The sequence below is a fragment of the Peromyscus californicus genome, unplaced genomic scaffold (assembly GCF_007827085.1).
Source record: "Peromyscus californicus insignis strain IS unplaced genomic scaffold, ASM782708v3 Scaffold_14__1_contigs__length_90479793_seg_2, whole genome shotgun sequence".
Classification (NCBI taxonomy): Eukaryota; Metazoa; Chordata; class Mammalia; order Rodentia; family Cricetidae; genus Peromyscus; species Peromyscus californicus.
This window is the reverse complement of record NW_026294436.1, coordinates 50,674,993-50,690,226: the sequence shown is the minus strand read 5'-3', so window position 1 is coordinate 50,690,226 and position 15,234 is coordinate 50,674,993. Positions and strand designations below refer to the sequence as shown.

The 15,234-nt window shown below is 49.2% G+C and overlaps 1 protein-coding gene across 5 annotated transcripts in view; it reads right to left on the bottom strand.

Moving 5' to 3' along the window:
* The window catches only part of Gpr161 (G protein-coupled receptor 161), a 41,284-nt gene that overhangs the window by 5,516 nt on the left and 20,534 nt on the right, over positions 1 to 15,234 (bottom strand). For all 5 annotated transcript variants that reach the window (XM_052737460.1, XM_052737461.1, XM_052737458.1 and 2 more), the window contains exons 2-3: positions 11,085 to 11,505; positions 5,645 to 6,369 (exon numbers count right to left, since the gene is read on the bottom strand). In XM_052737460.1, the coding sequence (XP_052593420.1) occupies positions 5,645 to 6,369; positions 11,085 to 11,461 (1,102 nt within the window). In that variant the 5' untranslated portion in view covers positions 11,462 to 11,505. The remainder of the gene's footprint in view (positions 1 to 5,644; positions 6,370 to 11,084; positions 11,506 to 15,234) is intronic.

The following is a 15,234-nucleotide window of genomic DNA, read 5'->3' as shown; positions in this document are numbered from 1 at the left end:
CCAGTAAGACTGGGGAAGCAAAGAGAAGCCACAAGAGAACTCTTCCCAGGAACACCAGCCAGTAAAGACGTGTGGGCGCTGAGAGGAGGGAGCCCGTGGAATGGCCCGGTTGGACCAGCCTACAACGAGGAAGCCTGCTGGACCCATCTCACCAGAGGCTTCCTCGTGTCTTCCTAGCAAAGTCAAAGGGATGACAGGGACCGCCACACAGTTAAAGAAAGACCCTAGCATGAGAGAGAGAGACAGAGACAGAGAGAGAGACAGAGACAGAGAATGAGAGAGAAAGAAAGGAGTAGATCTAATGGGAGACAACAAAGAGATCTTAAAAATCAATAATTGGGTACCTAGTAAAGTTCAAAAAATAAATCCATTGAGAAGAGTTTGGGACTATTGAAAAAATATGAAGATAAAAATCTCTTAGAAATTACAAATAGGCCTAATAGATTTAATGGCCACTATGGTGGAACTTAATCTCTAAGCCAACAGTGTTGAAAGGTAAGCCTGTTATCACAGAAGGGGGTCAGTTACCTCAAGAATGGCCATGAGGCTGCAGAGGAAGCCTAGTGGTTAAGAGCACTTGCTACTCTTGCCGAAAGTCTAGGTTTGGTTCCCAGCATACATTTCATGGCTCCAAACCTTCTGTAAGCCCAGTGCCAAGGGATCTGACGCCCTCATCTAACCTCTGGCAGCATCAGGCGGGAATGTGATACACACACATGCATGCAGGCAAAATACTCATATTCACAAAATGAAAATCAATAAATGCAAAAGAGGAGGGGAAGGAGAATGGTCTTGGCTTAATAGGGACTTTGGCCCCTCCTGCTCTCTGGTCTTGCCTTAGTCTTCCTAGGGGAAGTGCTCTCCTATCCTGGCAGTTTTGAGAATGCAGGGCGCTAGGACATACTATACTCTTCCCTTTCTTCCTGAGAGCCACGGGGGGATGGTGAGGGTGCAGTGGTGCACAGGGCCTTTTCACACAAGCAGCTGTCACTTTACTTAGCGTTAGTTACAGGGCTGAAACTGGAGAAGACTCCCCCCAAATCTCCCCTGCACCTGCTTATCCCCTCTGGCACATGGGCTTCTGAGCATGGCTATTATGTTCAATAAAGGCCTGATTCGAGGAGTGGAGCCCCTCGGGGCTGTCTGCCAACCAGGATGGTGGCAGCCACAGTGTATTTGGACACCATCTCTGAGGCTGCGGCATAAACCAGGAACGTGTGTCTTGGTCTCCTTCTAGTGAGAGGGATCATTTGAGCCAGACCACTGTGGCTCAGCTGAGAAGCATTCTCCTCCAAAGAGTAGACACAACTACCCTGAGATTCCATGGAACACCACCATATCCCACGGGAACGGGCCACCTCTAACCATTTCAGTGAAAATGCACAGAAGGTCAGGTCCAGGGACCAGGTTTGCTCCACAAGAACATGCACCAGATAAAAGGCGCCTGTGCATTTAAGAAGCTGAAGAGCAGGGTGGGATTCCGAGGTGCAGCAGGGATTGAACTAACCGGAAGACTTCATAATGCCACACCACCAGGAGAGATGTTTAGAAAAGGAAAGGAGGAAAACACAAAGGCCTCAGTGTTACTTACCCCCAGCCCCCAGACCTCCCAAGAAGGCTGACACGTGCCTTCTTCTGAGTGAATGACAGATGGAACCTTCCTTCTCAGGAGATAACTACAGAGCTCTGCCCTCAGTCACCAGGCATCTGCACATCTGGGCATTGAAGCTTGTCCTTGGGCCCCAGGGCTGGGCTGAGCAAAAGGGCTATTTAGTTCTTGCCCTTTTTCCTATGGTCCTTTTTTTCCCCTCCCTCTTCCAGGAGCCCCCATCCATTTGTATCACGGGTTAGCATCTGACTGTAGTGCTCAGCTCACCTTTGGGACTAGGTAGTAACCTCCACTCCATGGCTGCCCTACCCACCATGAGGTAGCACTCCTAACAGCCTCTGGGTGCCCTTGAGGTCTCTATTCCTAGAGGACCACCCCCCTCCCCACCATGGGAATCTGCTAATGAGACCTCACAAGCAAAAGGACTTGGTGGCTCAGTGACAGCTAGAACCCCAGTGATTATGGGTGAACTGAGCTCTGCACAAAATCACCTTCTGTCACGTGCTTGGGACATTCCAGGCACGTGTGGAATTCTGTTTCTGCCATTGCATGAATTATCAGGACCACTGATAGTTACACTTACTGACTTCTTGGGTGACAACTTTTCACGTGCTGCACAAACATACCATAAAACCATGGCAGGGCCTCCATCTTGCCAGCCATCTTTTGTTCCCCTTGTGAATACCTGGGCACTTGCCTTCCCCACGGGCAGAGAGCAAGCTTGAAAGCAGGTTAATGGCAAGGGAGGTAATCCAGGTTCAGGAATCAGTTGCATTTCAAAGTCCTGTGTGCCGAGGGCAACGACAGGGTCTGGTAAGCCTGAACGCTCAGGGTTGCCCCTCCTGGTCAGGAAGACAGTGGGTACTGCTGGCATGGACAGCCATAGAGTGTGTCCCTGGGATAGACCCATATTCTGTCTTGCTCCCCAGCCCCTAAGGTATTAATATGGCTGACTGATCTCCTACAGCCAGGCTCTCAGGGAGAAAAGTCATTGCCCACTCCCAGGCCTGGAGAAGCCAAGGATTCAGAACCCACCAGCCACAAGGCTGCTTTTCCCTGAATGAGCCTCAGACCGCCAATGGCTTTGGGTTTGCCAACCCAACCACAGTCTGGTGTTTTCCGATGGCTCCCACAGCCTGGTAGTCCTTTCCAGGACAGTCAGAAACAATCCACACAGTAAATCTTGGCCAAGAATCAGATGCTCCTTTTTGTCCCAGCTGCCCTTTCCTCTATCATTCTCTGCCCTCATTCTTTTTCATCTTCATTCTTAGCTTCAATGGACTAGAAAACATCTACTAATTTTTGCTAAGAAGACAAGTTATTACAAAACCTGAGCCAATAAATTCACCAACAAAATGAAGTCAAGAACTAAATGTATCTTCTGGCTCCCGAGTCACATTTGGGATCATGAGCTTGTAAATGACAAGAGGTAGGCACTTCAGGCTAATAAATAAAGAACCATGGAGATTGTCTTCCTTCCTATGGTCAAAAGAAAAATCACCAGATTTCCCCTGTCCAGAAATAGCTCTCCACTAGTCCACAAGGTAAATCAGTCCGCAGATGTATGTCACTGCCACAAGGACAGGGCATCTTGTCATCTCTGGCCCTGAGTGTTCATAGGTAATAGGAGTCATCTTTTGCCCTGTTGAGGGTGAAGGTAGAGGATCTCTGTTTCCTGAAGAGAAGAGACTAAGTAGGTTTTAGTCATCCGGGAAGAAGTGAGCGCTACAGGCTGAAAGAGGAGTGTTGGGATAATCTTTTTGTACACTGTGTGAAGATGTATCTCTGTCTCTTCCTCATCTGTCTAAGGCACCTTCTGATTGGCTTAATAAAGAGCTGAATGGCCAATAGCTAGGCAGGAAAGGATAGGCGGGACTTCCAGGGAGAGCCAGGAACTCTGGGAAAGAATGAGGTGGGAGATTTGCCAGCAAGACTCGGAGGAAGTCAGGCACACAGTATGGAGGAGAGGTATTGAGCTATGTGGATTGAGAACGTAGATTAATATAAATGGGTTAATTTAAATTTTAAAGTTAGTCAGGAACAAGCTTAAGCAAAGGCCAAGCTTTCTTAATTAATAAGAAGTCTCAGTGTCATTGTTCGGGAGCTGATGGTCCAAAGAAAGCTCAGCTATAGAGGTGCTCTTGAAATCTCTTTCCAATAGCTTAGCTGGGTGATGGTCTTCCTCCATGTGGCTCTAAAACCCCAGCTACCTTCACTTCAGAGCAACATAACCACACCACAGTGAGCAAGATACACCAGTGCCAGCTAGCATCGGTGGGTGGGAGCAAGAGGAAAACAAGGCTTTTCCCAGTCTCAAAGCATCTCTGCCAGCATACGTGCTAATTACAATGGAAACAGTGGAAAAGGCTGACAGAGCACACCTGAAGCAAGAGGGTAACTCAACTAATAATGAGATATACTGGCACACGTGCCCCTAATCTGATGCATGAACAGGATCCCACCACTCCTGCGGCATTCTTGCAAAAAATATACAACATCATTCTGAGCGCCAGGGTGCTTACTCAGGAGCCCTCTACAAAAGACCTGACCAACCCTCTACAGAAGTGCCCAGGCAGGGCTGAGATAGACCATGTGTGGGGCTCTAGGGCTGATCTTGTACTGTAGTTTATGTAAGTTGATAACACTATGGGAAGTTCCCTGTACTATTTTTCCAACTCTTCTAACCTAAAATTTTATATATATGCTGAAAAACAACATCTACCCTCTGATTAGAGCAATTCCTCAGGGGCTTGTCAAGGGCATTACGACAATGCTAGTGGTCGTCTTCTGGTCGTTGTCGTGGGGTGTATGTGGGGTGTATGTCGGTGTGTGTGGGGGGGTGTCCTCCAGATAGGTTAGCTCCGAGCACTAGACGACACTTTGATGGAAGGTTATGGTTTGGATCTGATTATCATGGCTTCCCCCTTCCCCCATACACACAGACAACAGACTACCCCCTCCTCCATACACACAGATAACAGTCTACCCCCTCCCCCATACACACAGACAACAGACTACCCCCTCCCCCATACACACAGACAACAGACTATCCCCTCCCCTATACACACAGACAACAGACTACCCCCTCCCCCATACACACAGACAACAGACTACCCCCTCCCCTATACACACAGACAACAGACTACCCCCTCCCCCATACACACAGACAACAGACTACCCCCTCCCCCATACACACAGACAACAGACTACCCCCTCCCCCATACACACAGACAACAGACTACCCCCTCCCCCATACACACAGATAACAGACTACCCCCTCCCCCATACACACAGACAACAGACTACCTCCCTCCCCCATACACACAGATAACAGACTACCCCCTCCCCCATACACACAGATAACAGTCTACCCCCTCCCCCATACACACAGACAACAGACTACCCCCTCCCCCATACACACAGATAACAGACTACCCCCTCCCCCATACACACAGACAACAGACTACCCCCTCCCCCATACACACAGACAACAGACTACCCCCTCCCCCATACACACAGACAACAGACTACCAGGGACCATCAGAAGAAACCACTGACCTGGGAGGGAGAGCTCAAGGTGACGTGTCTGAGAGGACACCGAGGCACAGAAAGAGCGGCCAAGGGAGGTGACACAGAAGGAGCATGCTTGCCAGAGGAGAAGGAAGCCTGGCCCAAGGCTCAGATTCTCCCTTCTGCAGTAAAGAAGTGCCTATCCCCTCCAGCCCATGAGGCCCCAACTAGGGTTCCAGAAAATGGATTTGCAAATCACAATGTCTCCTGTCCCATTCTCAGGGGAATGTGTACCTCCTCCTCCTCAGCATGCTCCTTCAGCAGCTAAGTGGTGGAAAGCTGCTTGGGAGTCACTGTGGTTACTCTGGGGTGGCCCTTCACAACAGAAAGTCTGTGCCTTGAGTCTTGAGGCCACAGTCATCCTGAGAACTGCTATACTGACAGACCCTTAGTAACTGAGAAGGACCCCGGGTGACATCGGCCTGGGGGTGTAGGGATGTTTTTCCTAACAGGTTCCCAAATTACCTGTGATCCTGTTGGAAATGCTGAAGAGCCTGGAGGTCCTCTGTCGCTGCACAAATGGTTCCCGGTAATAACGGTCCCCAAAGCACATGCCCAGGAGCTCCTTGCGGACAGTCTTGTTCCAGAGTCCATAGATGAGAGGGTGGCAGACGGCACTGGTAAAGGACAGCCATGTGGCCCAAGTCTCCAGGGTTGGGGAGACATAGTTCTTCCCCCAGAGTGCCTCTGAGGTAATGACAACCATGTAGGGGCCCCAGGTGACCATGAAGGCGCCAATGACCACCAGAATGGTGATGAGCGCTTTGCACTGGTTAGCTGAATAGACCACACCTTGAAAGGCATTCCTCCTGCTGCCTGAGGAGGAAGTGGAGGTACTAGAATTCTTCCTCCCACCTCTCTGGGCATCCTCCTCCACAATGACCACCGAGCCACAGTGCACTTTCCGGGCCTTGACCCTGGCCACACGGAAGATGAAACCATAGCATACTAGCATGATGAGAAAGGGGAACAGAGCACACCAGATCTGCCAGAAGACAGTGTAGCCGGGCTCCCGGTGCCATGCAGCCACACACATCCACTTGAACTCATCAAACTCCACCGACGACCAACCAAATAGGGGCGGCAGGCAGCCAATGAGGGAGTGGAGCCAGATGTAGACAAGGGCCATCACGGCCCGGTTCCCTGTGATCTTCATGGGGTACACCATTGGATACAGGACAGCGTAATAGCTAGAAAAAAAAGATGAGGGAGGTGAGAGATGACGAACAGGGAGGCAGGATGCCCTACTTTCTTGGGTGGGGACTTTTGTACTTCTGGCAACTAACCGACCCCTTCACCCAACCCTCGCAGACAAGCAACAGGCTACACCATGTCACCCAGTTGTACGCTAGCAAGGATGTGGTCCTGTGTGCGCGTCAGCACATCAAAGCCTTCTTGTGTTTAAGATTTCAGCTATCTTGCTTGAGGGACATCCTCTTCTGTCTTCAGCTATCCTCTTCAGGGACTATCCTGATTGGTTTCTGTTGCTGTGATAAGCACCGTGACCAACTAAAACAACTTGAGAAAGACAGGGCTTATTTGGCTAACACTTCTGCAGCACTGTGTACATCTGGAAAACAGAGATTAATAGGGCTGTCTCGAAGGCAAACTCAGCTACATGTTGACAGCATAATAAATACGTCCGGTTCGTGACAGTCATGTAACATGTGACAGTAAAAATCATGACCCATGCTGTTGTTTTCTATACTGCTTTAAAAAAAAAAATTTAGGCAGGGTCTCTTTATTATGGAGCCCTGGCTGTCGTGGAACACTGGCCTCGAACTCACAGAGATCCACCTGCCTCTGCGTCCAGTGTGCTGAGAGTAAAGGAATGCACTTCCACGTCCAGGTCCATACATCTTTGATTACTGTATCCTTTTCCCATTCTCTCTCCTCCCTTGTCTCCCCTGTCGCACACTAGCATAAAGATGCAACTTGTTCCGTCAATTCACATTTTTAATCTACACAAATGTTTCCTAGTAAAGAAAAAAAAAACAGCCTTCGCCATTCACGCATCTAAAGAGACTAAATTTTCCTTTCATTCTTGGTTTTGGATTCTTTTATGTACATGAGCGCTTTGTCTGAATGTATGCATGAGCCTGAGGAGGTCAGAGGAGGGAGTCGGAGCCCCAAGAACTGGAGTTACAGACAGGTGTGAGCTGCCATGTGGGTGCTGGGAATCGAACCTGGGTCCTCTGCAAGAGCATCAAGTGCTCTGAACCATTGAGTTAATCTCTTCAGCCCCAATTTGTTTTTTTAATGACACAGCTTAGTCATAAAGATCTGGACAAGCCACTGTGAATCCATCTTGTGTGGACGGGGGAGATGAGCTATTTCTTTAAGACAACCAGGTCATGGTGACTCACACTATCATCGGAAGGAAGTCCCTTCTCCACTCACAGCTACTCCAGTGAATGACCTTGGGGTCAGGCAGTGAGGACTGAGGCTCTACTGAGGTGAATCTGTGTCCAACCCTGTCACCTGGTTTCTGACTCTCAGATGCTACATCCTTGGCATGCACCCTGGGTACTTCTTCCTTTCATCTTTTCTCTTCCCTGCAAAAAATTCTCACAGCACCTGTAGCTCCTCCATGGTGGCACACTCCACAGTCAATCGACCCCAACTCTATCTCCCATTCAATATTAATTTCACAGCATATTTACCCGCCTTATTCGGCTACGTATCCCCAGTACAAGTGCTCAATAATTGTTTACCAAATGAATAAACACAGCCCACTCCCTTTAAGGGACCACCGCGCTCCTATATACGGATGCAATCCTATTTACTGTTTAGGATGTCGCTCAAACACCGCCCCTCCTTAAGCACTCCCTGCCCCGGACCCACCAGCAGCACTGACTTCTGTAGTTGCCTATGGCAGCTGTTTGTTGGTTTTTTTTTTTTTCTACAAGAATATCAATATGCAGAGCTGAACCTGAGCTGCCAACTGGCAGACAGTTTGACGTTCCGATCATGCCTGTAGCTTACTACCCCAAGACCATGCCCTGGGCCTTTAGAAACGTCCAACACACACCCCCAGCACCGGCACCGGCATAAGGTGAACTGTTGGTGACGTATTTTGATGGTCTGAGGATATGTCATTCTCGCCGTCATATTAACTTGATCCCAGATTTAAGGAAGCAGTTTGCATCTTCCTGGAGCTACTCCTGCAGACCAGGGATGCTATGACCAAGGGCAGACAGTACTGCGATGGGGAGCGGGGAAGGGGGCACAGGGGACCACTTCCATCTACACCTGAGCTGCTTAGCCTCCATCTACATTCCACGGGACCCAAGAACGGGTATTTAAAAACCGTTATTTTTTAAAACGGAGAGTGAAATGCCAATAAGATCCGATTCTACTGCTAACCAACTTCCAAACTCTTTTTTTTTTTCCTGTGTCATGCAATCATCTGTCTAACTGTTGGAAGAGCCCCTTGTCGTTCTCCACCAAGTATCTCAAAAATGTGTTTTACTTTTACTGAAGACATAACAATCCCACAAATGGACAGGGTCACCTGAGCGCTAGAGGGAGCTGTGTAGAACCACCTAAATCCAGTACTAGGATACTGAAAAATAAGTCAGAGTCCATCCCAGACAGAGTAAGTACCACGCGATCACTAATAGTACACTCTCCAGGTTATCAGTGATGGGAGGAGATGCTCATGATGGCATTGTTAAACGAGAATAGCAGAGCCTAGACCCATACGAGCCGTGAGTGACTGCAAAAAAAAAAAAACAAAACAAAACAAAAAAAAAAAACAAAAAAAAAACGTCCTGCTGGGCTGGAAAGATAGGCGGCTCTGTGCTTGCTACTTTTGCAAAGGACCCCGGGTTCAGTAATGAGGGACAGTGAGGTAGTGGGCCAGGTAAAATTTGTTAGGGAATGAAATCAATAAGGTACATTCACGACACAGAACAAGGCAGACACTGCCGATCCAGCTGTTGTCTTGCCTTTCTGCCCGAGGGCACTGGGAACTGCTATTTGCTCCTGCTCTGACTATACAAGAGAGCGAGCTTGACCCCTTCCCCCACAGCTTTTAAGCTATGACTATCCTCAGAGAAGACCACGCCCACAAGGTCAAACCGCTCCATCCAATTGGTCATTGGGCCGAATGGCAGAAAGCCCACAACAGTTCAGTTCCCAGCAGCTATGCTGTGCGACTCACAATCGCCTGTAACCCCAGATCCAGAGAATCCAACATCCTCTTTTGGCTTCTTTGGGCACTTGTACCTACACACACACACACACACACACACACACACACACACACACAAACACACGCCGTGTGTATGCACATGCAGGCACATGCACACAACACACGCACAAAATTAAAAATAAATAAAATCTTTTTTTTAAAAAGATGTACTATAAAGCAGCTGGAAAGATTGCTCAGTGGTTAAGAACACTTGTTCTTGCAAAGGACCTGGGTTTGGTTCGTGGTACCCGACTGGAGACTTACAACTCCAGTTCTAGGGAATCCAACGCCCTCTTCTGGCCACTGCAGGCAAAACACTCATACATATCAAATAAAAAATCTAAAAAGAAAAATATAAAAAATGTACTGCCACAACTAAAAAGCAGTACCGGAGGCAAACACACTGGAAACATACACTGACGTCCCCGGCTGGCTAGACTGTGCTTGTCTATTTCGTTCTTTTGATTTATGCTGCTTTTATTACTGGAATAAATAGACATTTGGAGACGCTAACAGATTCATTTGGACTCATTCCTTCTACATTCTCTACAAAGCCATAGGGAAAACAAGAATCCAGCCTTGGGGTCCAGAATCGCTGTGCTCAGGGAAGCCAGTCCAACCCAAATAACCGTGTTCCCAAGAGTCCGGAGACCCTGTGTCAGCCTGTGACAGCATCCCTGACCAGCCCCCTCTGAATTTCCCTGACCCTCCCCCTAACACTCTTCCCAGTTTCAGGAAAGCACATGAACCTTGATTCCACTCTCTCTGTCTTCAAGAAGTCCAGTTCTGGTGTGTGACGACTGAAGCGACCCAATACATGAAGGTTGGGAACTTCACGACGAGTCCTGTGACACGTGTATAGCTAGACCAGCCAGCACTCCCCTGGCTGGACGCTGGGAACCTGAGGCGCAGCTAAGCAACCTGAGCATCGGCATCTGGCCTCTGCCTCAGTTACACCTCGGGCGGGGCCAATATGGGCTATAAACGCCTGCTAGGCTTCTCCAGGTACCATTCCCTCGGCTCTCTGCCTTCTCGCTGCTCCCCCAGCCAGTCCTGGCCTGTCTCTACAGAACAAATGAGTAAAGCGGGCTTTTGTCTGGGATCCACCAGTCAAGACGGGACCGAAACCAAAGGAAGACACATCAAGCTCACAGCGGAGAAGAGCAGCTGAGTCTGAAGACCCGGCTCAGTTCCTACTCTGACATTTCACTCTCCTTGGCTGGCCCTTATTTTATAGGTAAAACAAGAATGATAGGTGCCTGGGATTTTTGTTTTATTTTTAAAGCAATGGACCTTCTTTGTAAAAAAAAAACAAAATAAAGTTACAGTCGTGCATCATTGTATAACAGGGATGCATTCTGAGCCCTGTCATGTGGTGATTTTGTTATGCAGAAGACGTTATAGAGTACTGATATAAAATTTAGATGTAAGATGTACTGCACACCAGGCTATATGGTCCATACCATCAAATACACAATCTGTCACCTGCCAGAACATCGTATGTGGCCCTTGACTATACATAAAATACAGACAGATGAAATGAGAAAGGCTCTGGCTGAGGAGCTAAAGACGAGACAGAACTCAGTTTGCTCACTCTCCTTAGGAAGAACCTCCTAGTGCCCTTCCCAGGAACACAATCATCTGAAGCGGGTGGCCCAGAGATCCCTCATTCCATAGTCCTTCCCCTCCCGGAGCCTGAGGCAGACTTACCGGTCGATGGCAATGACCCCGAGGGTGAGCATGCTGGCCGCGCTGATCAGCAGGTAGAGGAGAGCAGAGAAGTTGCACCAGACCACGCCAAAGATCCATTCCCTGCGGATGGAGCTGGTCACCACGAACGGCAGCACCAGCACGGACAGCAGGAAGTTGGACAGGGTCAGGCTGAAGACGAACTTGTTGCTGAGGGTAAGGAGGTAGGACTTCTTGTACAAGGTGACGACAATGACCAAGTTGCCCAGGCAGACGAAGACGGTGATGATGATGATGGCGATGAACTCGGTCACAACACCCCCTTCACCGCCCTCGGCGGCGGCGGCAGTGAGGTTGCTCAGCTCCTTCCTGTAGTCGAGGGAGGAGTTGAGGCTCATGGTCAGTGCACCCCGGGATGCGGTGAGCAGAGCATGCTGGACGGCTGTGGAGAGAAGGCAGGAGCAGGGATGGGAAAGACTCATCAGATCCCATCCCCTGCACTTTATGAAAGAGAGAGCCAAGGCTTAGCAGGGCTAAGTCCTGGACCTCACGTTGACCAACTGTTGGGAGTCTCTTGGACAGTCTTTCCTGAGAAACCTCTATAACTTGTTTTTTTGTTTTGTTTTGTTTTGTTTTTACACATCTTCCTGACTCCGTAATCGACTACTGTATCCATCTAACTCCCTATGGTAGCTTGGCTTTGGAATGTCTCCCAAAGACTCATGTATCAAAGCCTTAAGCACTCAGCATGGCACCATAAAGGGGGCTGGGGTGAAGCAGTTAGGACGCGAGGCCTGATGGGAGATTTTAGTTCATTAGGGATATAGTCTTCTGAGAGGATTATGGAACCCTGCCTCTTCCTCTCTCTCTGTTTTGCTTACTGACTGCTCTGAGGGAAGCTGCTCTTCCTTACCGTGTACTTCACTGTGAGGTGCAGCCTGTCACATGCCCCCAACAGTGCGCCAATTGACCTCCTGACCCTCCATTTGGACTAAAACCTCCCAAACTCTGAAGTAGAACACCGCTCATCTCCCACACCCCTTTAAAAATTTCTCATGCAGTACTGGGCATTGAATCCAGCATTCTGCGTATACAAGCATCTACCACTGAGCTATGACCAGCCCAAATCTGCACTTTCAACAAGCAGCCAGAGGGACCGGGGGCTTGTCTTAAACATGCTCTGTGGGACATTTTGCAGACTGCTGCTTTGGACCCTTGCTCCTCAGGGTAGATTTTCAACTAGCAAAACTGTCATTAGACAGGCACTCCCAAGGGCTGCAGGCCACCTGCAGTTACAGAATCAAAATCTACACTTTGACGTCCCAGCTGACTGCGAACACATTAAATTTGACCACAAGATTATCCTAATAACAATTCTGAGTTTCTGAGCAGCGTTAATCAATCAGGGTTAATGCTAGAACAATTGCTCTCATTATTGGCGGAGGCAAGGAAGCAAGTCGGGAAGACGCCATATTGGCCCACACAGACTTCACTGTCTACTAGGTAGGGTCCCTGGTCTCAGGAAACTGGCTCAGGGTTTCAGCTAAAATTCAAGGTTGACACATTTTTTTTTTTTTTTTGGTTTTTCGAGACAGGGTTTCTCTGTGCAGCTTTGTGCCTTTCCTGGAACTCACTTGGTAGCCCAGGCTGGCCTCGAACTCACAGAGATCCGCCTGGCTCTGCCTCCCGAGTGCTGGGATTAAAGGCGTGCGCCACCACCGCCCGGCCTAAGGTTGACACATTTTAAGCATAAAATATGTAGACTAATGTTTCTCCAGAACATTCCATCTACTTTAATCAACCAAGGGAAAAAAAAAACAAAAACTCTGCAGATCACTTTTCCCACCGGCTCTCATTGTCCATGAACAGAAAGCACCAAAAAGAAAGACAGCTTTTTGTGAGGCAGCCAAGGTTCCCTGGGGACGAAATCATCCCACACAGCAGGAAGATGATCCTCAAACCCTCCTGGAGGACCTGCCATTTCTGTCCATGCACCTTTGTCATGAGGGCAGGAGGTAAAGAAGCCCTGGAGTTAGCTAGCAAGCTCTGTCTGCAGGGATCCCAACCTCAGCCAAGCTGTCTGGAGCAGAACCCCTGCAGGGAACCCAACCTCAGCCATGCTGTCTGGAGCAGCCCCCCTGCAGGGAACCCGGGCTCAGCCTTGCTGTCTGGAGCAGTCCCCCTGCAGGGAACCCAGGCTCAGCCTTGCTGTCTGGAGCAGAACCCCTGCAGGGAACCCAACCTCAGCCATGCTGTCTGGAGCAGTCCCCCTGCAGGGAACCCAACCTCAGCCATGCTGTCTGGAGCAGTCCCCCTGCAGGGAACCCAACCTCAGCCATGCTGTCTGGAGCAGCCCCCCTGCAGGGAAACTGACCAAGTAGCACAACCATCACCCTTGGGGGAGCCTTCTTTCTCATCATCACCTCTTCAGGTCTCAATCATTTGTCACCATGGTGTCTAGAGCCTTTATTAAGACAAGACCCCCCCACCATCTGCTTTTGCACTGGCTCAAGGATGTCTACAACCATTCTGATCCATAATTGAATATACCATTCTGTATACAGTCTAGCTAATGTCAAGTGCAGAGTCACTTTTCTTCAGGATCAGGACCAAGGTCCTCGCGGTATTCACTCTAAGAACACGTTTTCTTGTAGCAATTATACCACCCTGTTGGGCTTACATAAGTATGTGGTCAACTCATCCTACGCCAGGCTTGTATCGTAGGAAATACTGTGAAGGCAAATGTCCCCAGTCTTGAACATACGGAATTAATGTTTCTAAAGCTAAGTACAACCATCATTTCTACTAAAGTTTGCATTGTGCATGTCAGCTCGTATTTCCAAGCTGCTAAAATATTCTAAGTCTTAATCCAGTCATGCAGTGTCTTAGTTCTCCAGCACTGTGTCGTGAAGACGCTTTGTAGGTGTGCCGAATACAAGCACGGATCTTTGCAAGGTTCTTTCTGGTCGTCACCTTTAGTTGCGGAGATTTTGTTGCCTCTAAGTAAACTATTAGTTGGCATCCCCAAACAAAGCCTTCATATAAGCATACCATTCTTGAGACAGCTGCAATAGTTGTAATGCGATCGTTAAGAAAAGAGACTTGAGACCGTCAGTGGTGGCGCACACCTTTAATCCCAGCACTTGGGAGGCAGAGGCAGGTGGATCTCTGCGAGTGTGAGGCCAGCCTGGTCTACATAGAAAGTTCCGAGCTAGCCAGGGCTCCATAGTGAGACCACCTTTAATTTTTTTTTCCCTCCTGGCTAATTGAACAGGAAGCCCTTAAAGATGTGACTGGAGTGAAAAAATACTACAAATGATTATGTCCTCCAGACAGAGACTTTGGTCCCATGTCCCAGCACCTGGTCAGGCTCGCTGATGCACAGTGGGCAACTGAATAACTTTGCTGGCGAATGACTTTTAATACTCTGTAAGAGAGTTAACATCATAAAGGTGCCCCCCACCCCCACCCCCAGAGAATAAAAATGGATGCAAAGCTTCCAGCCCAGGAGATGAGACCAAGGGAGTCTCCCCTGGTCCTGTTAGCAAGCCCACCAGTGGCTACAAAATGAGGAGCTAGAGCTGGCAAGGGTCCTTGAGGTCTCCCGGTCCAACCCTCCCCGGGAGGGTGATGAAGAATGTGGGCCAAAGAGGTGCCCACCCAGGGAAATCCAGATTCCTAGTCTCTGCCAGTAGGTCTGGAGTGGGCAGGCACAAGCCCCAGCAGATCCCTCCCCAATGGAGCTCTAAAAAGCCTGAGAGAGGATCTGGAAGGCCCCAGCCATCACAGGCTTCCTGGCTGACAGCCAGCTTACCCAGGGGCCTGACAAGCCAGGGCCCATTGAATAGCAGCACATTCCAGTGTGACTCATATGTCTGCTCTCCTAAGCACCTTCTGCTGCCAGGCACAAGGGGGTTTCTGAGCTCGCACACTGCTCTGACCAACAACTCAATGCTCCTGATGCACAGCTAGATGGGAACATAGGTGGGGTGTCCATGCATGATCAGCACTTGTCCCTGAAAAAGCTAAAGACCCAGGAAGGCTGGCAGCTACGGATCTTTACCTTTAAGGCCACAGATGCAAGGGTAGCTGCCCTCTTTGGGAACTGCCTTTAGTATAGCCATTTCCAAAGACAGTAAACCATCAGCTGCCTTAAGACTCCTGGCAACAG